The sequence below is a fragment of the Gossypium hirsutum genome, chromosome A11, assembly GCF_007990345.1.
Source record: "Gossypium hirsutum isolate 1008001.06 chromosome A11, Gossypium_hirsutum_v2.1, whole genome shotgun sequence".
NCBI classification, from domain to species: domain Eukaryota; kingdom Viridiplantae; phylum Streptophyta; class Magnoliopsida; order Malvales; family Malvaceae; genus Gossypium; species Gossypium hirsutum.
This window is the reverse complement of record NC_053434.1, coordinates 122,632,633-122,660,509: the sequence shown is the minus strand read 5'-3', so window position 1 is coordinate 122,660,509 and position 27,877 is coordinate 122,632,633. Positions and strand designations below refer to the sequence as shown.

Below are 27,877 nucleotides of genomic sequence, written 5' to 3'. Positions count from 1 at the left end.
GATATTTACTAGTACTTTTAGTCTTCGTGGATACGATATTCCCTACTCACCCTAACTATACTATTGTTCGGTAAGTGCGCTTACCTTAGTCGTTTTTATAGTTAGTTTAGTGACCATCATCTTTATTTGATGGAAATTCATGATATGAATCTTACGGTAGGTTTACAGTAATTATTTCTCTATAGCATGTTGTTATAAGTGTATAACAAAAATGAGGTTTTGCTAATTTTTTAATTAAGTTAGGATCCAATTAATGAGTGATATTGGAAAAAAAATGAAGGCAGGAAGTAAAACTTTTAGATTCACAATTTAATAAAAGGATTTTATATGCATGCCTAGTAGAACTATGATGATATATAAACAACAATACAACGGTTACTAACGGTCCATATAACGTTAGAAATAGCCTTATTCATATTATAATAATGTTAAGATAAAATTTAATTTCTAATAATCTCACCGTAATTGTCACCAAAAAGTCAAACTCATAATATATATTAAGTAAATAAAATAAAATTATAGACATGATAATAATTGTTACCAAAAAGTCAATGTGAAGTTAAATTACCAAAGCTGAAGCACATGATGGGAATGGTTTCAATGCATCGGCTCTTTATTTTTAGTAGACAACTTGTGCTTCTTTATTCATTGCATCATGTGAAACAGATATTGAATTAATTGAAAACTGCCCAAATTTTATAAATAAAGACCAATATAATGACATTTTTATTTAATTATTTCTCAAGGCGTGGGTGGTGACATCTATAAAATACCATACACTCTACATGTAAGTACTGCACTTCCAATCATTTCACTCTTCCTATTGCAATCATCAAACACTTTTTACCTTGATTTCAGTTTTAACCAGCAATGGCCGAAGCAATTGCATTCGACCTCGCCGTAGAGCTCATTACTAAATTGACCTCCTTTGCTGCCTCTCAAATTGGACTGTGGTGGAATGTCAAAGATGACCTCGATGACCTCAAAACCACTGTCTCCACCATCAAAGCTGTGCTCCTTGATGCAGAGGAGCGATCCGTCACCAGCCATCTTATCAAAGATTGGCTTGAAAAGCTGAAGGATGCACTTTATGATGCGGACGACTTGTTGGATGATTTCTCTATCCAAGTTTTGCGGAAAGATCTGATGAGTGGGAACAAGTTGACCAAAGAGGTACGCCTTTTCTTTTCAAGCTCAAACCAATTTGCTTACGGTCTAAAAATAGGTCATAAAATTAAGGCCATTAAGACTAGGATAACTTCCATCGGAAGTGAGGCCAAGATGTTCAACTTGTTAGAGCGTGACCGCCCCGAGGAAACCTCTTTCATGACTAAAAGGAGACAGCAAACACACTCTTTTGTGCGTAAAGATGAAATAATTGGGAGGGAAGATGATAAAGCAACTCTTCTAAAACTCATGTTAGAGTTTGAAAGTGAAGAGAATGTTTTTATAATTCCAATTGTGGGGTTTGGAGGGTTAGGAAAGACTGCATTGGCGCAGTTTATCTATAACCATGAAACGGTCAAAGATCATTTTGAATTGAGGATGTGGGTGTGTGTTTCTGATGTCTTTGATGTGAAAATAATTGTAGAAAACATTATCAAATCTGTGACTGGCTTAGCACCTGATCCAAATCTCGCAATGGATCAATTGCAAAAACAACTTCGAGAAAAAATTGATGGGAAAAAATATTTACTTGTTTTAGATGACATTTGGAATGAGGAGGGGGAACAATGGTTTAGCCTAAAGAAGTTATTGATGGGTGGGGATAAAGGAAGTAGGATAATAGTAACTAGTCGATCTTTGAGGGTAGCAAAGATTACTAGTAGATGCCAGCCTCATATTCTGAAAGGCTTGTCCGATGATGATGCTTGGTCTTTGTTCAAACAAATAGCATTTGAGCAAAGATCTGCAGACTCAACAAATTTAGCCTTTGTGGAAATAGGAAAGCAGATTTTGGAAAGGTGTGGGGGAGTTCCCTTAGTCATAAGGACGATAGCTGGTACGTTATCTTTCAAAGAAACTGAGAATGAGTGGCGTTCTTTTAAAAATAATCAACTTGATAAAATATCCCTAAAAGAAGGTGAAATTTTATCTACACTTAAGTTGAGTTATGATAATCTCCAATCCCATTTGAAACATTGTTTTGCTTATTGTCGACTATATCCAAAAGATCATGAAATTGAAGTACGAACACTTGTTCAGTTTTGGATTGCACAAGGTTTCGTAAAGCAATCAAATCCAAGTCAATCTCTTGAAGAGATTGGGTTGGAATATTTTAAACATTTAGTGGAAAGAAACTTTTTTCAAGAGGTAAAAGAATATGAAGGCTGGCTTATAATGTGTAAAATGCATGACTTAATGCATGATCTAGCTGAATTAGTAGCAGGGATGGAGAGTAGTATTGTAGATTCAAAATCAAGTGCAAGTGAGATTGGTGAAAAATGTCGTCACGTATTAATTAATCCTTTATTAATTCCTTTGCTTAAGGGAAAGAAGTTGCGAACCTTACTACTATTTCAAAACTATACATATCAAAATCAGAGCGATACAATTTGGGATCTCATAATTTCAAATTGTAGATGCTTGCGGATACTAAAATTGGATGATTCAAATCTTAATATAATTCCACGCTCCATTCATAAATTAAAACATTTAAGGTACCTTGATCTTTCTCGCAATTCCTATATTAAATTCCTCCCAAAGAGTATTTGCAAGATACCATATTTGCAAGCTCTAAAACTTGATTGGTGTGTTGGGCTCGAAGAACTGCCGAAGAAGATTGAAAAATTGGTGAATCTTACCCATATCGAGTGTTGTGGTTGTAGTGGCTTAACTCATATGCCACGTGGAATTGGGAAGCTAACTACCCTTGAAACCTTAAGCATGTTTGTAGTGGATAAAGATGGTTCTCATGGTGGTGCAGATCTAAGTGAATTGAGTGGGCTTAACAATTTAAGGGGAGAGTTAACAATAAAAAATTTGGGATTCGTGAAAAATGCAAAAGAGAAGTTTAGGGCTGCGAATTTGAAAGAGAAGCAACATTTGAGATTATTGGTTTTAGAATGGAGTAGCGATAACGAAGATGATGACAAGTCACTTGAAGACCTCCAGCCCCATCCTAATCTGAAGATGTTGAAGGTGGATGGGTGGAAGGGCGACGCCAAGTTTCCAAGTTGGCTTTCTTCGCTTACAAATCTCGTCCTTCTTTCCATAAATGGTTCCAGTAAATTCCAACATCTCCCGTCCTTTGCTCAATTTCCTTGTCTTCAAGAGCTGGTGATTTCTAATTTAACTGAGCTCGAGTACATGGAGGATAATGGCCCACATGGAAGTCAAGGAAAAGTAGAATCATTCTTCCCATCGCTTACGTATCTTGAGCTCAACAACTGCCCAAACTTGAAGAGTTGGTGGAGGAAAAGACCAGTTGATGATGATTCCAACGAGGGCGATACAAAAGTTGTAGGAGCATCAACCATGGCATTTCCTTGTCTTTCCTACTTATGTATTGAAGATTGCCCTTTGACTTCAATGCCGTTGTATCCATCACTTGACAAGGAGCTAAACTTAGTGAATACCAGTTCAAGGCCATTAAAGCAGACCCTTGAGATGAACATCACCAGTATGTCACCATCAACTTCAACCCCTTCTCTTCCTCTCTCCAAATTGAAATCTTTCCATGTAGAGAATATCGAGGAACTGGACGCTCACAAGCTAGATGAGTACTTGCAACATTTCACCAGCCTCAAAACTTTAACAATAAGAGATTGCAAGGAGCTTGATTTAGAGGGCATGCAATGGGAAGCCCTGAAGAATCTGTCTCATTTGGAGATTGATAATATTCCACAGCTGGTGTCTCTCCCCCTTGGGCTTCAACATCTTTTCCAATTGAAAACATTAGAAATTAAGAACTGCAATGGATTGAGGTCAGTCTTTCCTGTGTTCCAACATCTCACTTTCATAGAAGAGTTTTCAATATGGAACTGCAAGGAGCTGGAGTTATCTGCAATTGACATCCAAATATTCCAAAATTATACAAGCCTACGCTCTCTATGGCTGCTAAATATTCCAAAGTGTCGGCATCTTCCGGAGTGGCTTCAATTTCTAACCAATCTGCGAACGCTTTATCTCATGGATTTGCCCAATTTGACATCACTTCCAGACGAGATGCGTTGCCTAACCGGTTTAAAAGAATTATACATACGAGAAATTCCCCAATTGAAGGAGAGATGTAGGAAGGACATTGGTGCCGATTGGTATAAGATTGCTCACATTACTTCAGGTTCGTCCTTCTTATCTTTCATTTTAGTGTCATTCAAGTTGGATAGAGTTAATTTCCTTACTGAAATATTATTACAAATTTGAAATTCATTTGCTCCTATCAGTACAGATTCTTCATTTATCATATTTCATAATATTTTGCTAATTTGTGCAGTATTCTTTTTGTGACTGTTTGAGTGAAAGGCATTTGACAATTTCAAGAAATAACATGCCGGAAAAGAGGAGGTAATTTATCTAATTGCTTTACACTTTTAAATCAAAATAATCTCATAATTAATGCTTATTTGGTGACTGTTTGACCCTTTGTTAAACTTGCAATCAGAAAGCATAGACAATGGACTTGAGGTTGGCCACCATTTGTGCACAGAATATGAAGTCCTGCCCTGTGAAAGTAATTGTTTCTACATAAATAAAAAGTGTCGATAGGAATAGTAATAATGCGGCTGATTTGTTGTGTAATATTTCTAATAGCAATTTGCTATTAATAAAAAGTGTAATGTGTGCTTTAATATGGATTACCCAGTGGAAACCCATGATGTAATCATTCATGATGCAATAAATTGAGGTATACCTTTGGGTCATTTTCTACCCAAAAAAAAAAAAGTGTTTCTACATATCTTTATAGTGACCACTATTATTGAGTGTTTGAGTGTTGATTTCCACTTACAATAGCTAAAGTGAGTTAAGAGACAATTTATTTAATTGTACATCATGTGTGTTTGAGGGGTTATGCTTAAATTATTTCTTTGAACTATAAAATTTATAGTGAATTCATTTATGGGAAAGCCCCGCAAATATAGAACGAGCTCTGAACTGTATAAATATCTTGATTGTGTTCTTTATTAATTTTTCTTTACTTTTACTTGTTATGTAATATGTGTCAACTCATAAAAAAAATACATTTTTACTTTTAGTGTTCTAACACATGATTACATAAATGATTATCATACATTGCATCTAGAAATTCATAAAGATTATCATATGCCTTTTCACTGGTAAGAAAAATTCAAACCGATTTGAAAAAATTAAATTTCAAGTTAATTGAATTGAGTTATTTGAGTTACTTTAAATTATTTGAGTCAACTCGAATAAGTAATTTGTGTTTCAAGTTCGAGTTGAGTTAAATTTTATAATTCGAATCATTCGAATGACAAATTGGTGTAAATACCCTTTTGGTCCCTGTCAATTTTGAAAATGAATAAATTATTTTTTCTCTCAACAAAAATTAAAAAAAAAACAATTCAAAATAATTTCAAGTTTTCAAAATTTATATTTTTAAAAATTATAAAATTTGAAAAAAAAAATCTAAAAAATATATAATGAAATTTTAAAATTTTCTAAAATAATAATTTTGTATATCTAAATAAGTTAATTAATGATTCAAGTTTATCATACTAAAGTATCTTATTTTTTTATTATTTTGCTTTGAATTTTGTTTTGAAAAAGATTTCAAATATATATGGTTTCAAATTTATGTTCTCTAATATGGAATTATATAAAATAACAAGATTCTAATTTGACATGTTTTATTTTTTTAATTTAACTTGAACAATTTCACTTGATCTTACTCGACTCGAATTTCATTTCACGACTTTATTCGAAAAAAATTTCAAATTGAGTTAGAATGATAAAATAAGATTTATCAACTTGATTAACTTGAAGTTTTGACTTGATTCGATCTAACACTCACCCTATCAATGTTTATTTTAAAGATTTTTTAATTAAATTATTAAAAGCCCTATTACGTCAATGCAATTGTCAAATTATTAATATGAACTAAAAGTATAAATCAATTAGATAAATTAGCACCTCTTTTTATGCATATAAATTATTGAAGTTGACAAATGCCTTTCCCCAAACTATTCTCCAATGGCTTACTAAATATTATGAAATATGGTAAGTAAAAAGTAGGATTAAAACAAAAGATTTTCAATTTATATAAGATGTCAAATGAATAATATTTTAATAAGGAAATTAACAGTATCCAACATAAATATATTAGAGTTAAAAAACGGCATAAAAGCCCAGAGTTGGAGAGTAAATATACCACTGAAATCTTTTCTTTTCTTTTTTTGAAAAAATTAATGGGGTTAAAAATAAATAAATAAAAAGGACGAACACCAAATATAAGATAAATGATTGTATGAAACAGGAATGTCATATCATCTTGTATCCCTTTTCAGTTATTTAATAATATTTCAACATTTTTTTTTCACGTCAGTCACCATTTTGTTAATTTTTTTAACCTAAAACCTTAAACCATGTCATTGATACATTTCAACAATTTTATTAGTTTCAAGAATTAAAAAAATGACTTGTCAATAATATAAAAAAAAAAACTGAAATGAAAGGATACACCCTATTTCATATAATTCTTTCTCCCAAATGTGCGGGATGTGCCAATCTGCACCAATGTTCCCCTTACATCTTTCCCTCAATTGGGGAGTTTCTCCTATTTTTATGGAATTCTTGAAGCCAATCCGGAAGATGCCGACATTTTGGAATCATTACCAGCGATAGGTAGCGTAGGCTTGTATGATCTTGGAATATTCGGAAGTCAGCTGCTGATAGCTCCAGCTCCTTGCAGTCCCTCACTTCAAAATCCTCAAGGAAAGTGAGATGTTCCAACACAGGAAAGAGCGACCTCAATCCACTGCAATTAAGGATTTTTAATGTTTTCAATTGAACAAGATGTTGAAGCCCAAGGGGGAGAGACACCAGCTGTGGAATATTATTTATCATCAAATGAGAGAGATTCTTAAGGGATTCCCAGTGCATGCCCTCTAAGTCAACCTCCTTGCAATTCCAAATTTCTAATCTTTTGAGACTGGTGAGATGTTGCAGGCACTCATCTAGCGTGTGAGTGTCCAGTCCCTCATTGTTGTCTACATGGAAAGATTTCAATTTGGAGAGAGGAAGAGAAGAGGTTGAACTTGATGGGGTCTTAGCATTCATGTTCATCTTCATAGTCTGCTTTAACGGCCTCGAACTGGTATTCACCAACTCTAGCTTATCATCGAGTGAAGGATACAATGGCATTGAAGTCAAAAGGCAATTTTCAATTTTTAAAGAGGAAAGACAAGGAAATGCCATTACTGTTGTGTCGTCCTCGTTGGAATCATCAGTTGACCTTTTCCTCCACCAACTCTTCATATTTGGGCAATTCTCGAGGCAAAGATATTTAAGCGATGGGAAAAATGATCCTGGTTCTCCTTGACTTCCTTTTGGGCTATTATCATCCATGTACTCTAGCTCAGTACAACCATGAATCTCCAGCTGTTGAAGACAAGGAAATTGAGAAAAGGCCGGAAGATGTTTGAAATTACTAGGACCCCATATTTTAATATGGACAAGATCTGTGAGCAAAGAAAGCCAACTTGGAAATTTGGCATCACCCCTCCATCCTCCAATACAGAGCTCCTTGAGATTAGGATGGGGCTGGAGGTCTTCAAGTGACTTCTCATCATCATCATCTTCATCATCAATATCAACATTCCATTCTAAAACCAACGATCTCAAATATTGCTTCTCTTTCAAATTAGCAGCTTTAAACTTCTCTTTTGCATTTTTTACGAATCCCAAATTTGTTATTTCTAGCTCCCCCCTTAAGTTGTTAAGTCCTCTCAATTCACTTAGATCTGCACCGCCATGGGAACCATCTTTATCCACTACAAACATGCTTAACGTTTCAAGGGAACTCAACTTTCCTATTCCACATGGCATATGAGTTAATTCATAACAACTTTTACACCCAAAATGGGTAAGATTCACCAATTTTTCCATCTTCTTCGGTAATTCTTCAACCCGAAGACACCAGTCAAGTTTCAGCACTTGCAAATTTTGTATCTTACAAATACTCTTTGGAAGAATCCTAAGACGGGAATTGTGAGAAAGATCAAGGTACCTCAAATGCTTCAACTTGTAAATTGAGCGTGGAATCTTCTCAAGTTTAAAATAATCCAATTTTAATACACGCAAACATCTACAATTTGCAATTATCAAATCCCAAATTTCGTCAGCCAAATTTTTAGTTCTCACGTTTCGAAACAGTAATAAGGTTCGCAACTTCTTTCCCTTAAACAAATGTATTAATGAAGGATCGATTGATATGTGGCGACATTTTTCACCATCCTTACTTGCAATATTATTTGAATCTACAATACTAATCTCTGACCCTGCTACTAATTCAGCTAGATCATGCATTAAATCATGCATTTTACATCTTAGTCCTTCCCCTGGATATCTTTCTCCTACCTCTTGAAAGAAGCTTCTTTCAACTAAAGTCTTTAAAATATCCAAACCCGGTATCCTCCAGAGATTGAATTGGATTCAATTGCTTTACAAAACCTTGTGCAATCCAAAATTGAACAAGAGTTTGTACATGAATTTCATGATCTTTTGGATACAGTCGGCAGTAAGCAAAGCAATGCTTCAAATGGGATGGAAGATGATCATAGCTCAACTTAAGTGTAGGTAGAATTTTACCATCATTCTGAGATATTCTAACAAGTTCATTATCTTCGAAAGAAGACCACTCCTTTTCAGTTTCTTTGTAAGATAATGTACATGCTATCGTCCTTATGACTAAGGGAACCCCACTACACCTTTCCAAAATCTGTTTTCCTATTTCCACAAAGGCTGAATTTGTTGAGTCTGCATGTCTTTGCTCAAATGCTATTTCTTTGAACAAAGACCAAGCATCGTCATCAGACAAGCCTTTTAGAACATGAGGCTGACATTTACTAGTGATCTTGGCTACCTTAAAAGAGCGAGTAGTTATTATTATCCTACTTCCTTTAGCCCCTCCTACCAATAGCTCTTTTAAACTAACCCATTCTTCCCTCTCTTCATTCCAAATGTCATCCAAAACAAGCAAATACTTTTTTCCACCAATTTTATCTCGAAGTTGTTTTTGCAATTGGTCCATTTCGAGATTTTGATCTGGTGCTTGGCCAGTTATAGATTTGATAATGTTTTCTACAATTATTTTGACATCAAAAACATCTGAAACACACACCCACATCCTCAATTCAAAATAATCATAGACCATTTTATCATTATAAACAAACTGCGCCAACGCAGTCTTCCCTAACCCTCCGAACCCCACAATTGGAATGATGTAAACATTCTCTTCACTTTCAAACTCTAACACGAGTTTTAGAAGAGCCGCTTTATCATCTTCCCTCCCTATTATTTTGTCTTTAAAAGAGTGCGTTTTCTGCCTCTTTTTAGTCATGAAAGAGGTTTCCACGGGGCGGTCACGCACCATGAAGCCAAAAGTGTTGGCCTCACTGCCAATTGAAGCTAATCTGGCCTTAATAGCCTTAATTTTCAGGCCCATTTTGAGACCGTAAGCAAACTGATTTGAGCTTGAGAAGAAAAGGCGTACCTCTTTCATCAGCTTGTTCCCACCCATTAGATCATTCTGCAAAGCTTCGGTAGAGAAATCATCAAGCAAGTCATCGGCATCATAAAGTACATCTTTCAGCTCTTCAAGCCAAACTTTGACGAGATTGTTGGTCACCGATTTCTCTTCTGCGTCAAGAAGCACAGCTTTGATTGTGGAGACGGTGCGTTTGAGATCATCGAGGTCATCTTTGAGATTCCACCACAGTCCAATTTGAGAGAGAGCACGAGAGCTCAACTTAGTAACGAGCTCTGCGGCGATGTCAAAAGCAATTGCTTCTGCCATTGCTGGTTCAAACTGAAATCAAGGCAAAAAGTGTTTGATTACTGCAAGAGGATGAGAAATGAGTGGAACAAGATGAAACATACATGTAGAGTGTATGGTATTTTAAAGAAGTGACCGACCCCCCACCAAGTAATATAATTAAATAAAAAGTTATTGGTTTTATATTAAAAACTTAATTAATTAAGGGAGAGTCTTTATTTATAATTTTTCTTGTAGCATACGACAAAACTTTTTATCATGAAATTTTGTTGTTTTCTTAGGGTTAATAAGTTAAAAAAAAGAAAGTAATGTTAATTGATCGGACATGGCCACATGGATTCAGCACAAAGTCACAAAATTTGACACAAATTTATCAAAAGACTTGTCGTTTTTGTTAAAAAAATAATATGTAAGAAAAATAAAATTAGAGAGAGAGAAGCTCCATGTGACATTCAAGTATTCAAACAGCAACCCATGCATTGTCCGCCATGTGCTTGAGCTTTGGTATTATTAGTGTATTAATTAACTATAATCTTATTATTAATATTGTTGATATAGATGAAATGTAAAAATATATATTATTTAGAGTAGTAGCATTTTATTTATTATTAACATATATTTGTTTCTTGTAAGTGGGATTCATCATTTTCATTTATATATTTCTATAAACACTACTAATTACTATTATCAGTTTGTTTTATTAGTTAAACGTTATTATTGTTAATACTAGTGGTGTTTATGACTTGTTATGGTGAGATATTTTATTATTATTAGTTTAAATTAAATATTATTTTAGTATATGTATGGTAACATAAGGCTATTTCAGACGTTTATATAGAGAGTTAGTAACGGTTGATAAATTTTATATGTTACCATTGTATTATTGTTTATATATAATTATGTATTAAAATTATTTAAATTCATTTTTTATAAGAATTCAATTTTTTACGTGTGATCTTAACATATCAATGTGAGGTATCATTGAGTATGAGAAATTTTTGAGATTAAATTGTTAGATCTTGAGAAAATTTATATAGATGATAATGGTGTGAATATTTTCAGTTGACTTAGATTTATTACTTTATTTTGAAAAATTAACTGAAAATATTTATATATTATATATATAAACAATAATAGCCTTATGTTTCAATAAATAAATATATATAATGAAGCTAAAATAATATTTAATTGATAATAAAAAAAATATCTCACCATAACAACTCATAAATTAACAATAATAAAGTTCAAGTGATAATAATATGTAGTGTTAATAGTAATATATAAACGAAAATGATGAACCCCACTTACCATAAACAAATATGTGTTAATAATAAATCAAATGCTACTAAACACATTTCACCTATTTCAACAATTTTAACAAAAATGATGAGCCTTCTGAGAAATTTGTGCCAAATTTTATGACTTTGTGTGCCATCTGCTGAATCCATGTGGCCATGTCGTATGCTACAAGAAGAATTATAAATAAAGAGTGTCCCTTAATTAATTAAGTTTTTAATATAAAACCAGTAACTTTTTATTTAATTATATTACTTGGTGGGTGGTGGGTCACTTCTTTAAAATACCATACACTCTACATGTATGTTTCATCTTGTTCCAATCATTTCTCATCCTCTTCCAGTAATCAAACACTTTTTTCCTTGATTTCAGTTTGAACCAACAATGGCCGAAGCAATTGCTTCTGACATCGCCGCAGAGCTCGTTATTAAGTTGAGCTCTCGTGCTTTCTCTCAAATTGGACTGTGGTGGAATCTCAAAGATGACCTCAATGATCTCAAACGCACCGTCTCCACAATCAAAGCTGTGCTTCTTGACGCAGAAGAGAAATCGGTGACCAACAATCTCGTCAAAGTTTGGCTTGAAGAGCTGAAAGATGTACTTTATGATGCCGATGACTTGCTTGATGATTTCTCTACCGAAGCTTTGCGGAATGATCTAATGGGTGGGAACAAGCTGATGAAAGAGGTACGCCTTTTCTTCTCAAGCTCAAATCATTTTGCTTACGGTCTCAAAATGGGCCTGAAAATTAAGGCTATTAAGGCCAGATTAGCTTCAATTGGAAGTGAGGCCAACACTTTTGGCTTCACGGTGCGTGACCGCCCTGTGGAAACCTCTTTCATGACTAAAAAGAGGCAGAAAACGCACTCTTTTAAAGATAAAATAATAGGGAGGGAAGATGATAAAGCGGCTCTTCTAAAACTCGTGTTAGAGTTTGAAAGTGAAGAGAATGTTTACAGCATTCCAATTGTGGGGTTTGGAGGGTTAGGGAAGACTGCTTTAGCGCAATTTGTTTATAATGATAAAATGGTCTATGATTATTTTGAATTGAGGATGTGGGTTTGTGTTTCAGATGTTTTTGATGTCAAAATAATTGTAGAAAACATTATCAAATCTATAACTGGCCAAGCACCAGATCAAAATCTCGAAATGGACCAATTGCAAAAACAACTTTGAGATAAAATTGGTGGAAAAAAATTTTTGCTTGTGTTGGATGACATTTGGAATGAAGAGAGGGAAGAATGGGTTAGTTTAAAAGAGTTATTGGTAGGAGGGGCTAAAGGAAGTAGGATAATAGTAACTACTCGCTCTTTTAAGGTAGCCAAGGTCACTAGTAAATGTCAGCCTCATGTTCTAAAAGGCTTGTCTGATGACGATGCTTGGTCTTTGTTCAAAGAAATAGCATTTGAGCAAAGATATTCAGACTTAACAAATTCAGCCTTTGTGGAAATAGGAAAACAGATTTTGGAAAGGTGTAGTGGGGTTCCCTTAGTCATAAAGGCAATAGCAAGTACATTATCTTACAAAGAAACTGAAAAGGAGTGGTCTTCTTTCAAAGATAATGAACTTGTTACAATATCGCAGAATGATGGTAAAATTCTATCTACACTTAAGTTGAGCTATGATAATCTCCCTTCCCATTTGAAGCATTGTTTTGCTTATTGCCGACTGTATCCAAAAGATCATCAAATTCATGTAAAGACTCTTATTCAATTTTGGATTGCACAAGGTTTCATAAAACAATTGAATCCAAGTCAATCTTTTCAGGAGATCGGGTTTGGGTATTTTAAAGATTTAGTTGAGAGAAGTTTGTTTCAAGAGGTAGGAAAAAGATATCCGAGGGAAGGATTAAGATGTAAAATGCATGATTTAATGCATGATCGATATCCAGGGGAAGGACTAACATGTAAAATGCATGATCTAATGCATGATCTAGCTGAATCAGTAGCAGGGACTGAGAGTAGTATTGTAGATTCAAATAAAATTGCAAGTAAGGCTGGTGAAAAATGTCGCCACGTATCAATTAATCCTTCATTAATACATTTACTTAAGGAAAAAAAGTTACGAACCTTGTTACATTTTTCACACTGTACACCTCAAAATTTCAGGAATGAAATTTGGGATTTGATAATTGCAAATTGTAAATACTTGCGTGTATTGAAATTAGATTTAGTAAATTTTAAAACGGTTCCACACTCCATTTACAAGTTGAAACATTTGAGGTATCTTGATCTTTCTTCCAATTTCTCTCTTAAGATTCTCCCACATAGTATTTGCAAGATTCAGAATTTGCTAGCGCTGAAACTTGACTGCTGTTCTCGGCTTCAAGAATTGCCAAAGAAGATAGAAAAATTGGTGAATCTTACCCATCTTGCGTGTCGTGGTTGTAGTGATTTAACTCATATGCCACGTGGAATAGGAAAGCTGAGTTCCCTTGAAACGTTAAGCATGTTTGTAGTGGATAAAGATGGGTCCCACGGCGGTGCAGATCTAAGTGAATTGAGTGCGCTTAACAATTTAAGGGAAGACCTAACAATAAAAAATTTGGGATTCGTACAAAATGCAAAAGAGAAGTTTAAGGCTGCTAATTTGAAAGAGAAGCAACGTTTGAGATTGTTGGTTTTAGAATGGAATGGTGATAACGATGATGATGACAAGTCACTTGAAGACCTCCAGCCCCATCCTAATCTCAAGGAGCTCTGTATTCGAGGATGGAGGGGTGATGCCAAGTTTCCAAGTTGGATTTCTTTGCTCACAAATCTCGTCGATATTTCCATATATGGTCCTAGTAAATTCAAACATCTCCCATCTTTTGCTCAATTTCCTTTTCTTCAACAGCTGAAGATATTTGATTTAACTGAGCTGGAGTGCATGGATGATAATGGCCCAAAAGGAAGTCAAGGAGAATCAGAATCATTCTTCCCATCGCTCAAGTATCTTCGCCTCCATAATTGCCCAAATATGAAGAGTTGGTGGCGGAAAAGGTCGATTGATGATTCAACGAGGACGACACAACAGTTATGGGAACATCAACCATGGCATTTCCTTGTCTTTCCTCTTTAATAATTCAAAATTGCCCTTTGACTTTGATGCCACTGTATCCATCACTGGATGAAGATCTGTTGTTGGCGAATACCAGTTCAAGGCCGTTAAAGCAGACCATCAAGATGAACATCACCAGTATATCACGATCAACTTCAACCCCTTCTCTTCCTCTCTCCAAATTGAAAGGTTTCCATGTAGCCAAGATTGAGGGATTGGACACTCACATGCTAGATGAGTCCTTGCAACTTTTCACTGGCCTCAAAAAATTAAGAATAAAAGATTTCAAGGAGGTTGATTTAGAGGGCATGCAATGGGAAGCCCTTAAGAATCTCTCTTATTTGGAGATTGCAAATTTTCCACAGATGGTGTCTCTCCCCCTTGGACTTCAACATCTTGTTCAATTGAAAAGATTAAAGATTATTAATTGCAGTGGATTGAGGTCACTCTTTCCTGTGCTCCAACATCTCACTTTCCTTGAAGAGTTTGAAGCAATGGACTGCAAGGAGCTGAAGCTATCAGCAGCTGAAATCCAAATATTCCAAGATCATACCAGAAGCTGGAGAATATTGCGTCGTGTCAACAGCTAACAAATCTGCAAGGTCTTCATCTCTTTGATTTGCCCAATTTAACATCGCTTCTGGACGAAATGCGTTGCCTAACCAGTTTGAAGTATTTACATATATGTTCATTTATGTTTTCTCTTAATTTTGGTTATTTACACTACAAGAAGCAGAGAGCATGCTTTCTGCTACGATTTGTTAATCTGTCAAAATATTCCATCAAAACAAAAATGGTAATATATGTCATAAAATTCTTTTGAATTTCCAATTGATTTGATTATATAAATAGTGTATTTTAAGAGTTGTAATATATATGTCAACAGTCAACTGATTACTATCTTAGGTGGTATCTATGCTATTGACAGGCTCTTGGAGGCGTTCTACTAGTGTTTCAAACGAGAAAAAAACAGAAAAGAACAAAGGAAGAAAGTTCTTGAATGTTTCTCATCATTCATTCAGCCAAACCCTTGCAACTTTTAACCAAAAAGATTTATCAAATACTTAACTACTACCACTACACTTGTTGAAACTTACAAAAGGAGTAACTTGTACACTTAATGAATCAACAAAACATGTTAATCAGCACATGTAAATGTCGGTGCACAAACTAGACATTAGTTTAAACTAAATTATGTTATAATATATATATGTAAAAGTAAAAGAAAGGAAAGAAATAAATGTGAATAAAATTTAAAATTATACAAGAATTTTGGTCTGATGTGCAATTCTATAAATGAAATTTTAATGTGATTTAATTTTCACAAACGGCTAACATCATTATTTATATACTATCATTTTACATGTACGTATTGTATATATAAATAATTATACTTATCCAATATGAAAATAGATTGATGGCTTTATTTCTGTAAATGTATACGATTGAATTAAAATTAAAATTTCATGTATAGATTTGAAATACAATCAAAATTTTATTTTATCTAATTGCTCCGAATCAAAGTTCATATATCAAATTGCACACTACACTGAATAAGTAAAAAAAAAAAAGGACTTAGACACCATTGGTGTTGTGGTTTGAAGTCATATTTGTCAATCTTTTGCCTTTCCTCCCTAATCTGGAAAGAAATCGAAAAATATAGTATTTAAATTTTTACACTAATCTCAATACCCAACTTGGTAAAACTACATATTTCAAAAATAATCACAAGCATTACATATTTTGGGAATTAATTTAAATTTTTGCAATAATGGGAACAAAAATCCTTAAAATTTCAAAATGTTTAAAAAATATATAATATTATAAAAAATCTTAAATTATAATATTACAAGGTCAGGACTGATTGCAACTGTTGTTCATGGTTACACCACATTGTTGGCTTCAGTGATTTCCTTTAACTAACTCTTCAGATTTTTCTTCATCATTTCAACATCTTTCAACATAAAGCAGCTTATTAATTAACATCTGAAATGGGAATTTTATTTGGGATTCTTTTGCTTTTTTTTTTCTTTCTATGGGGAATACTACTATTGAACACCTGATTGTAAAATCCCACTTTTCAAGGCCACAACATACTACTATCAATTATTTATTATGCATTTACTTTTTAAATATTTTAAATCAAAATTTTTGTTTAATGATAAAGTTGATTGAGTTTTACTATGTATTAATAAGTTAATTTTTGAGTAAATAGGACAAAACTAACAAAAATTAAGAGAAAATAGGACAAATTTTTAAGAAAAAACATAAAACTGAAAATACATATGATTGATAAAATTAGTGCTTAATTTTGCAAAATGAAGAAAGCGGAGCATGAAGTACAACGTTTGTGAAGGGTAGCATGCAAGCTTTTTAGGCCTCTCCACATTAATTAATGTCCATTTGGGTACCTTTAAAGGTTGTTTCCTGAAAACATAACATATGATAATAGTGAATAATCAGTGATGCTTATTTTTTTTTCCCACAATACAAATCTAATAAGTCTGGAAAACAAGCGCAGACATACCACCTTGCAATGGTGTACATGGAGACAAAGCTAACTCTTTTCCCCTTGGCTTTTCTCAAACGAAACATAAAAAAGGTGACCAATTATTTCATAGGGCAAAAGCATGGCCTGCATCAAATTTGAACTAAGATTATTATTATATGCCCCTGAATTGAAAGTACTTCACACTTGATCTAAATTAAGCAATTTCCTTTTATTGAATCAAATAGAAAAATATAAGAAAATAATTGAGTGTATGAATTACCTCTCAATCTTTATCGGTGCTGCTCCTGTAACTATTTTAGTGATCATAGTATAAGCTGCAGTTTCAAATGTGCAAATATACCACTGAAATTTTTCTTGAAAAGGATGGACCAACCTGATTACAACCGAATGTCCGGGTTGTGAGCAATCTTATGCCAATCAGTGCCAATTTCCTTCCGACATCTTTCCTTCAACTGGGGAATTTCTTGTATATGTAACATTTGCAAATTGGTTAGGCAACGCATCTTGTCCGGAAGCGATGTTAAATTGGGCAAATCAAAGAGAGAAAGACATCGCCGATTTGTTTGATGTTGAAGCCACTTATCTAGTATGCGAGTGTCCAGTCCCTCAATATTCTCTACATGGAAAGATTTCAATTTGGAGAGAGGAAGAGAAGAGGTTGAACTTGATGGGGTCCTGCTAGTGATGTTCATCTTCATGGTCTGCTTTAACGGCCTTGAACTGGTATTCACCAACTTTAGCTTATCATCGAGTAAAGGATACAACGGCATTGAAGTCAAAGGGCAATTTTCAATTTCTAAAGAGGAAAGACAAGGAAATGCTTTTGTCCATGTTCCCATAACTGTCATGTCGTCCTCGTTGGAATCATCACCAATTGCTTCTGTTGTCCTCCACCAGCTCTTCATATTTTGGCAGTACTCGAGACAGAGAACCTTAAGCGACGGGAAGAATGGTTCTGTGATTCCTTGTCTTCCATTGGGGCCATTATCATCCATGCATTCGAGCTCAGTTAAATTAGATATCTTCAGCTGTTGAAGACAAGGCAATTTAGCAAAGGATGGGAGATGTTTGAAATTACTGGGACACCCTATGGTAATATCAACGAGTTTTGTGAGCAAAGAAAGCCAACTTGGAAACTTGGCATCACCCCTCCATCCTCGAATACAGAGCTCCTTGAGATTAGGGTGGGGCTGGAGGTCTTCAAGTGACTTGTCATCATCATCATTGCCACCATTCCATTTTAAAACCAATGACACCAAATGTTGCTTCTCTTTCAAATTAGCAGCCCTAAACTTCTCTTTGGCATTTTTCACAAATCCTAGATTTATTATTTTTAGCTTTTCCCTCAAGTTGTTAAGCCCACTCAATTCACTTAGATCTGCACCGTCATGTGAGCCATCTTTATCCACTACAAACCTGCTTAACGTCTCAAGGGAAGTCAGCTTCCCTATTCCTCGTGGCATATGAGTTAAGCCAAAACAACCGCGATACGCAAGATGGGTAAGATTCACCAAATTTTCAATCTTCTTTGGCAATTCTTCAAGCTGAAAACACCCATCAAGTTTCAGCACTAGCAAATTCTGTATCTTGCAAATACTCTTTGGAAGAATCTTAAGACCATGATTGTTTGTAAGATCAAGGTACCTCAAATGCTTCAACTTGTAAATGGAGCGTGGAATCGTCTTAAGATTTAAAGCATTCAATTCTAATGCACGCAAGCATCTACAATTTGCAATTATCAAATTCCAAGTTTCATCACCCAAATTTTGAGCTTTCATGCTTGGAAAGTGTAATAAGGTTCGCAACTTCTTTCCTTTAAACAAAGGAATTAATAAAGGTTTAATTGATATGTGACTGTTAGGTGTGGGTCCCACTATGTGGGAAACCCATATTTTCTGCCACATATTTAATGTCTTTGTCTTCTTAGATTTGTCAAAAAAAAAAGAACCATTCATTTTGGCTTTTACGGGTGGTGTGGCCAGAAAGTGTGAGAGCCAAAAAAAAAAAATTCAAATTAAAACAGAGAGAAAAGAGAGAAGAGAAATTTCAAATTTTAATGTTTGGTGCAACAGTGATCAACTCTTCGATCAAAGGTCCATCCGTGGTTCGATTGGGCTGATTTTTGGACAGCAGCAAGGCGATAAGGTGTTCTTGACTTTGTACGGTCGGATTTTTCATCCGAGTCTTATAGCGTCGGAAATACCCATTTTTCAGTAGCTGCATTTTTGGTGATGTTCTCTCTTTTTTTCTCTCTTTTGCTAAAGATTACATATTGTTAGCCTTGTTGGAGTTGAATGCTTGATGTAGGCTTGATATTGTGATCTTGTAGTTGAACATTTGATGATAGTGGAGCTCTTGATCGGACTCTAAAGTCCCGTGGTTTTTACCCTTGATTTAGAGGGATTTTCACGTAAAATACTGGTGTCTCTATTTATTTTTGTCGTCGTTGCATTAGTTGATTTATGGTTGATTAAGGTTTCTAGAGAACATATTTTGTGCTATTGTGCTTGCCATAATTTTTGACAGGAGTTATAGGGAGAGAAAGAACATCGATTGTGATTTCGCTTTATTTCGGTTGTTCGGTTTCTTCCCAACAAACTGGTATCAGAGCTTGGTTATTGTGTCAGATAATTATGGAAATTAATACGAGCAAGATGATTATGTTGAATGGCACAAATTATCAACTTTGGCGGAATAAAATGAAGGATTTGTTGTTTGTGAAGGCTTTGCATCTTCCGGTCTTTACTACTCAAAAACCCGATTCGAAAAGTGATGAAGAATGGGAATTTGAGCATCAACAAGTGTGTGGCTTTATTCGGCAATTTGTTGAAGAAAATGTTTACAACCACATTGATCAGGAGACACATGCTCGAACATTGTGGGAGAAGCTTGAAAGCTTGTATGCTTCGAGGCCGGGCAATAACAAGTTGTTTTTGCTGAAGAAAATGATGGCGTTGAAATACAAAGAAGGAATGTCTATAGCTGACCACGTTAGTGAATTTCAGAGTGTGATGAATCAATTGCTTGGTATGGGTGTCAAATTTGATGACGAGATTTTAGGGCTTTGGTTGCTTGCTACTTTACCAGACTCTTGGGAGACCTTTCGGGTCTCGCTCATTAATTCTGCCCCACAGGGTATTATTACTTTGGATTTGGCTAAGAGTGGTGTGTTGAATGAAGAGGTTAGAAGAAGATCTCAGGGTTCTACATCACAGTTCGAGGTGTTGGTTATCGAGAACATGGGAGAAATAGAGACAAAGATGGAAAAGGTAGAGATAAAAGCCGAAGCAAGTCAAGATCGAGATACAAGAATCTTGAGTGTCATCATTGTGGTAAGAAAGGTCATATCAAGAAATATTGCTTCAAGTGGAAGAAAGAGAACAAATGTGGTGGTGATAAACACGATCGGAATGACGATGGAAAATCCGAGCGTGTTGCTACTGTTACTCGTGAAGATCTGTTAGTTATTTGTGACGAGAATTTGGTCAACCTAGCATGCGACGAGACTAGTTGGGTGATTGATACTGGTGCATCACTTCATGTCACGTCGAGGAAGGAATTCTTCACATCTTATACTCCTGGTGATTTTGGGGTATTGAAGATGGGTAATGACGGTTTGGTTTCAGTTATTGGTATGGGAGATGTTAGCTTGGTGAGTAACAATGGAACAAAGTTAACTCTCAAGGATGTCAGACATGCACCGGATATCCGTTTGAATTTGATTTCTGCAGGAAAGCTTGATGATGAGGGATTCTGTAACGCCTTCAGTGAGGGGCAGTGGAAGCTGACTAAAGGCTCATTAGTTGTGGCTCGAGGAAAGAAGAGCTCAAATTTGTACTTGATGCAAGCTTTGACTTCTCGAGAAATGGTGAATGTGACAGTGAATGATAGCTCAACTGAGTTGTGGCATAAACGACTTAGTCACATGAGTGAGAAGGGGCTTAACTGTTTAGCGAAGAAGAATCAACTTTCGGGTTTAAAAAATGCTACACTGAAGAATTGTGCTCATTGTCTAGCAGGAAAACAGAGAAGAATTTCATTTAGAAGCCATCCTCCTCATAGAAAATCAGAATTGCTAGAGTTGGTCCATTCAGATATTTGTGGTCCGATAAAATTAAGATCACATGGTGGTGCACTTTACTTTGTGACTTTCATTGATGATTGTTCAAGAAAGCTATGGGTTTACACTTTGAAGTATAAAAATCAAGTCTTTGAGGTGTTTAAACAGTTTCAAGCATCAGTTGAAAGGGAAACAAGGAAGAAGTTGAAGTGCATTCGTACTGATAATGGTGGCGAGTACACAGGGTCGTTTCATGAGTATTGTCTGCGACAGGGAATTAGACATCAGAGAACACCACCAAAGACTCCACAGTTAAATGGGTTAGCTGAAAGAATGAACCGAACATTGATTGAGAGAGTCAGATGTTTGTTGTCAGATGCAAAGTTGCCAAGATCGTTTTAGGCTGAAGCTTTGAATACAGTGACACATGTGATAAATCTATCTCCTAGTGTTCCTTTGAAAGGTGATGTGCCAGATAGAGTTTGGTTTGGTAAAGACGTGTCATATGATCACCTACGTGTGTTCGGTTGTAAAGCATTTGTTCATGTTCCAAAGGATGAAAGATCCAAGTTGGATGCCAAGGCTCGACAATGCATTTTTATTGGTTATGGTCTAGATGGTGAGTTTGGTTATAGACTCTATGATCCAGTTCAGAAGAAACTCGTAAGAAGTAGAGATGTTGTCTTCATTGAGGATCAGACTATTGATGACATTGATAAGACGGAGAAAGTAGATTCACAAGGTAGTGGTGACTTGATCGATGTGAATCCAGTTCCCCTAGACTCTTCACCAGATCCTATCCAGGATAATGTGCATGGTGATGTTAGTGATGACCATCAGAATATAGGTGACTTTGATACTCCCATGGATGATGTTATGAATGATCAACAACAAGCACCTATAGCTCCACCAGCAGTTCCACTTCGAAGGTATTCCAGAGATCGACGATCTTCTGTCAGGTATTCTCCTGATGAATATGTTCTTTTGACTGACGGGGGAGAACCTGAATGTTATGAAGAGGCTATGGAGAGTGAATGCAAAGATCAGTGGGTTGAAGAGATGAAAGACGAACTTCAATCCTTGCATGAGAACCATACTTTTGAATTGGTGAAACTGCCTAAGGGCAAAAGAGCTTTGAAGAATAGGTGGGTTTACAGGTTGAAGCAAGAAGAGAAGTCTTCATCTCCACGATACAAAGCTAGATTGGTCGTCTAGGTTTATACTTAGAAAAAGGGGGTTGATTTTGAAGAAATATTTTCTCCGGTTGTGAAGATGTCCTCTATCAGAACTATACTGAGTTTGGCAGCTTGTTATGACTTAGAGGTTAAACAAATGGATGTGAAAACTGCTTTTCTTCATGGTGACTTGGAAGAAGAGCTTTACATGGAGCAGCCAGAGAGTTTTGTTGCACAAGGGAAAGAGGACTATGTGTGCAGATTGAAGAAGAGCTTGTATGGTTTGAAGCAAGCTCCAAGGCAATGGTACAAGAAGTTTGAGTCTGTTATGGGGGAGCAAGACTATGAGAAGACTACTTCTGATCATTGTGTGTTTGTTAAGAGATTCTTTGGTGATGATTTTATTATTCTTTTACTCTATGTTGATGATATGCTTATTGTTGGTCAGAATGCTTTTAGAATTGAGAAGTTGAAACAAGAGTTGAGTAAATCCTTTGCAATGAAGGATTTGGGGCCAGCAAAGCAAATTCTTGGCATAAGATTGACACGTGATAGAAAGGCCAAGAAATTATGGTTATCACAAGAGAGGTACATTGAGAAAGTACTTCAAAGGTTTAGTATGGACAAAGCTAAAGCGGTGAATACTCCCTTTGCTATGCACTTTAGATTGAGTGTTAAGCATAGTCCTTCCACAGAAAAGGAGAAGGAAGAGATGCAGAAAATTCCTTATTCTTCAGCCGTGGGTAGTTTGATGTACGCAATGGTTTGCACGAGACCAGACTTGGCTTATGCCGTTGGTACAGTTAGTCGGTTTCTTTCTAATCCAGGCAGAGAGCATTGGAATGCAGTGAAGTGGATTATGAGATATCTTCGTGGCACTTCCAACATGAAACTTTGTTTAGGCAATGAGAAACCTGTTCTTGTTAGGTATACAGATTCAGACATGCCGGAACATTGACTCGAGAAGATCTACTTCAAGTTACTTAATCACTTATGCAGGGGGAGCTGTGGCATGGCAATCGAGACTGCAAAAGTGTGTTGCATTGTCCACCACCGAATCAGAGTTCATTGCAGCAAACAAAGCATGTAAGGAGATGCTTTGGATGAAGAAGTTTGTGCATGAGCTTGGTTTTACTCAGGAGAAGTATGTCCTGTACTGTGATAGCCAGAGTGCTATTCATCTTGGTAAGAACTCAACTTTTCATGCTAGATCTAAGCATATTGATGTGAGGTACCATTGGATACGAGATGTTCTTGAAGCTAAACTATTAGAGCTTGAAAAGATACACACTAATGATAATGGTACTGATATGTTGACGAAGGCCTTACCAAGAGGAAAGTTTGAAGCATGTTGTTTGACCTCCGGCATGGAGGCATTCCCCACATAGTTGGAGGGGGAGATTTGTTAGGTGTGGGTCCCACTATATAGGAAACCCATATTTTCTGTCATATATTTAGTGTCTGTCTTCTTAGATTTGTCAAAAAAAAAAAAGAGCCATTCATTTTGGCTTTTACGGGTGGTGTGGCCAGAAAGTGTGAGAGCCAAAAAAAAATCTCAAATTAAAACAGAGAGAAAAGAGAGAAGAGAAATTTCAGTTTTTAATGTTTGGTGCAGCAGTGATCAACTCTTCGATCAAAGGCCCATCCGTGGTTCGATTGGGCTGATTTTTGGACAGCAGCTAGGCGATAAAGTGTTCTTGACTTTGTACGGTCAGATTTTTCATCCGAGTCTTGTAGCGTCAGAAATACCCATTTTTCAGTAGTTGCATTTTTGGTGATGTTCTCTCTTTTTTCTCTCTTTTGCTAAAGATTACATATTGTTAGCCTTGTTGGAGTTGAATGCTTGTTGTAGGCTTGATATTGTGATCTTGTAGTTGAACATTTGATGATAGTGGAGCTCTTGATCGGACTCTAAAGTCCCGTGGTTTTTACTCTTGATTTAGAGGGGTTTTCACGTAAAATACCGGTGTCTCTATTTATTTTTGTCGTCGTTGTATTAGTTGATTTATGGTTGATTAAGATTCCTAGAGAACATATTTTGTGCTATTGTGCTTGCCATAATTTTTTACAGGAGTTATAGGGAAAGAAAGAACATTGATTGTGCTTTCGCTTTGTTTCGGTTGTTCGGTTTCTTCCCAACAATGACAACATTTTTTACCAACATTACTTGCAATTTTATTTGAATCTACAATGCTACTCTCCATCCCTGCTACTGTTTCAGCTAGATCATGCATTAAATCATGCATTTTACATGCTTGTTCTTTCACCCAGTATAGTCCTTTCATCCGATATATTCCTTCTACCTCTTGCAAAAAACTTCTTTCAACTAAATCTTTAAAATATCCAAACCCGATCTCCTCAAGAGATTGACTTTGATTCAATTGCTTTACGAAACCTTGTGCAATCCAAAACTGAACAAGTGTTAGCACATCAATCACAAGATCTTTTGGATAAAGTCGGCAATAGGCAAAGCAATGCTTCAAATGGGATGGGAGATGATCATAGCTTAACTTAAGTGTAGTTAGAATTTTACCTTCGTTTTGAGGTATTCTAACAAGTTCATTATCTCTAAAAGAATGCCACTCCTCTTCAGTTTCTTTGTAAGATAATGTACTTGCTATCGTCCTTATGACTAAGGGAACCTCACTACACCTTTCCAAAATCTGTTTTCCTATTTCCACAAAGGCTGAATTTGTTGAGTCTGCATATCTTTGCTCAAATGCTATTTCTTTGAACAAAGACCAAGCATCGTCATCAGACAAGCCTTTTAGAACATGTGGCTGACATTTACTAGTGATCTTGACTACCTTAAAAGAGCGAGTAGTTACTATTATCCTACTTCCTTTAGCCCCACCTACCAATAACTCTTTTAAACTAACCCATTCTTCCCTCTCTTCATTCTAAATGTCATCCAAAACAAGCAAATATTTTTTTCCACCAATTTTATCTCGAAGTTGTTTTTGCAATTGGTCAATTTCGAGATTTTGATCTGGTACTTGGCCAGTTATAGATTTAATAATGTTTTCTAAAATTAATTTGACATCAAAAACATCTGAAACACACACCCACATCCTCAATTGAAAATAATCATAGACCATTTTATCATTATAAACAAACTGCGCCAATGCAGTCTTCCCTAACCTTCCAAACTCCACAACTGGAATGATGTAAACGTTCTCTTCACTTTCAAACTCTAACATGAGTTTTAGAAGAGCCGCTTTATCATCATCCCTCCCTATTATTTTATCTTTACTCACAAAAGAGTGTGTTTGCTGTCTCTTTTTAATCATGAAAGAGGTTTCCACTAGGCGGTCACGCACCATGCAGCCAAAAGTGTTGGCCTCACTTTCAATTGAAGCTAACCTCGCCTTAATGGCCTTAATTTTCTGACCCATTTTGAGACCGTAAGCAAAGTGATTTGAGCTTGAAAAGAAAAGGCGTACCTCTTTCATCAGCTTGTTCCCAGCCATTAGATCTTTCCGCAAAGTTTCGGTAGAGAAATCATCGAGCAAGTCGTCAGCATCATAAAGTACATCTTTCAGCTTTTCAAGCCAATATTTGACGAGATGGCTGGTCACGGATCGCTCTTCAACGTCAAGAAGCACAGCTTTGATTGAGGAGATGGTGCTTTTGAGGTCGTCGAGGTCGTCTTTGAGATTCCACCACAACCAAATTTGAGAGAGAACACGAGAGCTCAACTTAATAATGAGCTCTGCAGCAATGTCGAAAGCAATTGCTTCGGCCATTGTTGGTTCAAACTGAAATCAAGGCAAAAAGTGTTTGATTGCTGCAAGAGAAGAAAATGAAAATGATTCGAACAAGATGAAACACGGATGTGAATCCATAAATGCAGAGACTATAAGTATATTTATAAATGTTACCATGGGAAATGGTCCCATCGTATTTAATGTTTGACACAAATATCTCAATGGAGCTAAAGTTGGTTGATGAGAATTGGTGGGAAATGGTCCCATTGTATTTAATCGCTAACATTATTAACATTCAATATTTTGGTCACTTTTTTATAAATCAGTAATAGAATACGAGAAAAGATTATATGAAGCAGTGACGCCACCTCATCTGTATCACTTTCCAATAGTTTTATACTACATCAGTATTCTTATCCTGAATTTCAGGATTTTATCCTGAAAAAAATCAAATCTTAATTAAAATACTGAAATTCAGGATAAGAATACTGATGTGGCATAAAACTATTGGAAAGGGATACAGATGATGACGTGGCTTCACTGTTTCATACAATCCTTTCATATAGAATACTAACGGGACTTTTTCTTTTTATCACATAATAATAAATTTAGCTTTTTAATATTTATGAATTCTATTAGCTTGGTTCTAATTTTTAAAAATTCAACAAATTAGCCATTAACTTTATACATTCTTTCAATTTAGTCTTAATTATTATAAACTTAAAAATTTTTGTGTGTTGAAGTGCAAATTTACCATCATACAATAGGTGGATATTGAAATTTGCCACTATACTTTATTTTCATTGATATTCACCATTATATTTTGAAAATATGAGTAAATTTGTCATTCAACTCTTATGTGAGTTAATTTTGCAACCAAATTTTATTTTTTAATTAAATTTTACCACTCAAGATTAATTTTGATGATATAAAAACATAAATTAATAAAAATGAAAAAAGACATAATTAAGGGAGGGTCTTTGTTCATAAATTTTGAGCAGTTTTCAATATATGTTTCTTGAGGATGCAATGAATAAAGAAGAAAAAATTGGGCAGACTTTTCAAGATATGAAGAAGAAAGAAGAAATATGAGCATCGAAGGTACTCCTAAGCCTAAAGCCTGAATACAATATTTAGAAGATAGTTTAGAATGACAGTTTCCCATTCACAAATACAGAAGACTTAATTGAGGGTCTTCCTTCATAAATTTTGGGCAGTTTTCAATACATGTTTCTTGACTTTTCAAGATATGAAGAAAAAAGAATATGTATGAGCATCGATCGAAGGTACTCCTAAGTCCTAAGCCTAAAGTGTGAATAGAATATGTAGAAGATAGTTTAGAATGACAGTTTCCCGTTCACATATAAGATGCAATTTTCTAGTCAACAGATACACAAGACTTAATTAAGTGAGGGTCTTCCTTCATAAATATAGTACATGATGCAATGACTAAAGAAAGGAAAGGTTGTGCAGACTTTTCAATTTTGGATGCCACTAATATTAATATTCAAACCATGCTCACCTAATTATAGCTTTTGCCTCTTATTTTCAATTGGTGTGTAGAGTTTGATATCAATTGAAATTTTAAATATTTTAAAAAAAATTAAACATAAATATTTTGCCACTCCACCAAAAAATCAAGGTACCTCAATGTTAAATAATTTAAAATAATTAATTAACATAATATTCAATATTAACAAAAATTGTTATTCATAAAAAATTAAAATATACTTTTTTATATTTTGTAAAAATTTTCAAGGTTTCTTTCCATTAAATAAAAATTTTCAGTTAATTTATATACTTTTAATAATTTTATAAAGTACCTTAATGTTACTATTAAAGTAAAAATTTTCCATTAAATTTTGTTTTTAAATCAATAAAATCAATAACTAATGGTAAATTTTAATTTTAAAAAATCAATGTTGATGGCAAAATTAATTAAAATACAGAGTTTAGTGGTTAATTTCAAACACATAAAAGTTGAATGGTAAATTTATCCATATTCTTAATGTATAATGGCTAACATCAATCAAAACAAAATATAATGACAAATTTTGATATCCACTTATAGTATGGTGACAAATTTACACTATAACTCAATTTAAAACAATATGTAATTAATAAGTTACCAAT

General features: G+C 35.0%; 6 protein-coding genes across 7 annotated transcripts; 2 read left to right on the top strand and 4 right to left on the bottom strand.

Annotated features, from left to right (window-relative positions):
• Positions 1–801: 801 nt before the first annotated feature.
• LOC107935768 (putative disease resistance protein RGA3) lies at positions 802–4,495 on the top strand. Its single transcript, XM_016868383.2, has 2 exons — positions 802–4,282; positions 4,436–4,495. The coding sequence occupies exons 1-2, from the start codon at positions 871–873 to the stop codon at positions 4,447–4,449; spliced, it is 3,426 nt and encodes a 1,141-aa protein (XP_016723872.1). The 5' UTR covers positions 802–870; the 3' UTR covers positions 4,450–4,495.
• A 2,126-nt stretch (positions 4,496–6,621) lies between these two features.
• On the bottom strand, positions 6,622–10,078 carry LOC107935753 (putative disease resistance protein RGA3). Its single transcript, XM_041080282.1, has one exon. It carries the CDS (start codon positions 9,971–9,973, stop codon positions 8,555–8,557), a length of 1,419 nt encoding a protein of 472 aa, XP_040936216.1. The 5' UTR covers positions 9,974–10,078; the 3' UTR covers positions 6,622–8,554.
• LOC121210118 (putative disease resistance protein RGA1) lies at positions 6,703–8,496 on the bottom strand. Its single transcript, XM_041082233.1, has one exon. The coding sequence runs from the start codon at positions 8,494–8,496 to the stop codon at positions 6,703–6,705; it is 1,794 nt and encodes a 597-aa protein (XP_040938167.1).
• A 1,554-nt stretch (positions 10,079–11,632) lies between the features above and the next one.
• On the top strand, positions 11,633–14,311 carry LOC107935754 (putative disease resistance protein RGA1). Its single transcript, XM_041082232.1, has 3 exons — positions 11,633–12,307; positions 12,566–13,069; positions 13,505–14,311. Exons 1-3 carry the CDS (start codon positions 11,633–11,635, stop codon positions 14,309–14,311), a joined length of 1,986 nt encoding a protein of 661 aa, XP_040938166.1.
• A 2,230-nt stretch (positions 14,312–16,541) lies between these two features.
• On the bottom strand, positions 16,542–23,141 carry LOC107935770 (putative disease resistance protein RGA4). 2 transcript variants are annotated; one of them, XM_016868386.2, is made up of 3 exons: positions 17,062–23,141; positions 16,821–16,925; positions 16,542–16,717 (listed from the first exon to the last, which is right to left on the bottom strand). In XM_016868386.2, exon 1 carries the CDS (start codon positions 18,755–18,757, stop codon positions 17,180–17,182), a length of 1,578 nt encoding a protein of 525 aa, XP_016723875.1. In that variant the 5' UTR covers positions 18,758–23,141; the 3' UTR covers positions 16,542–16,717; positions 16,821–16,925; positions 17,062–17,179. The 2 variants fall into 2 exon arrangements, with proteins under 2 accessions (XP_016723875.1, XP_040936215.1); XM_041080281.1 differs by lacking the exon at positions 16,542–16,717 and having other exon boundaries at positions 16,820–16,925; positions 17,062–18,912.
• A 773-nt stretch (positions 23,142–23,914) lies between these two features.
• Positions 23,915–25,783, bottom strand: LOC107935772 (putative disease resistance protein RGA3). The gene is made up of 2 exons (XM_041082231.1): positions 25,133–25,783; positions 23,915–24,937 (listed from the first exon to the last, which is right to left on the bottom strand). The coding sequence occupies exons 1-2, from the start codon at positions 25,781–25,783 to the stop codon at positions 24,062–24,064; spliced, it is 1,527 nt and encodes a 508-aa protein (XP_040938165.1). The 3' UTR covers positions 23,915–24,061.
• Positions 25,784–27,877: the final 2,094 nt, after the last annotated feature.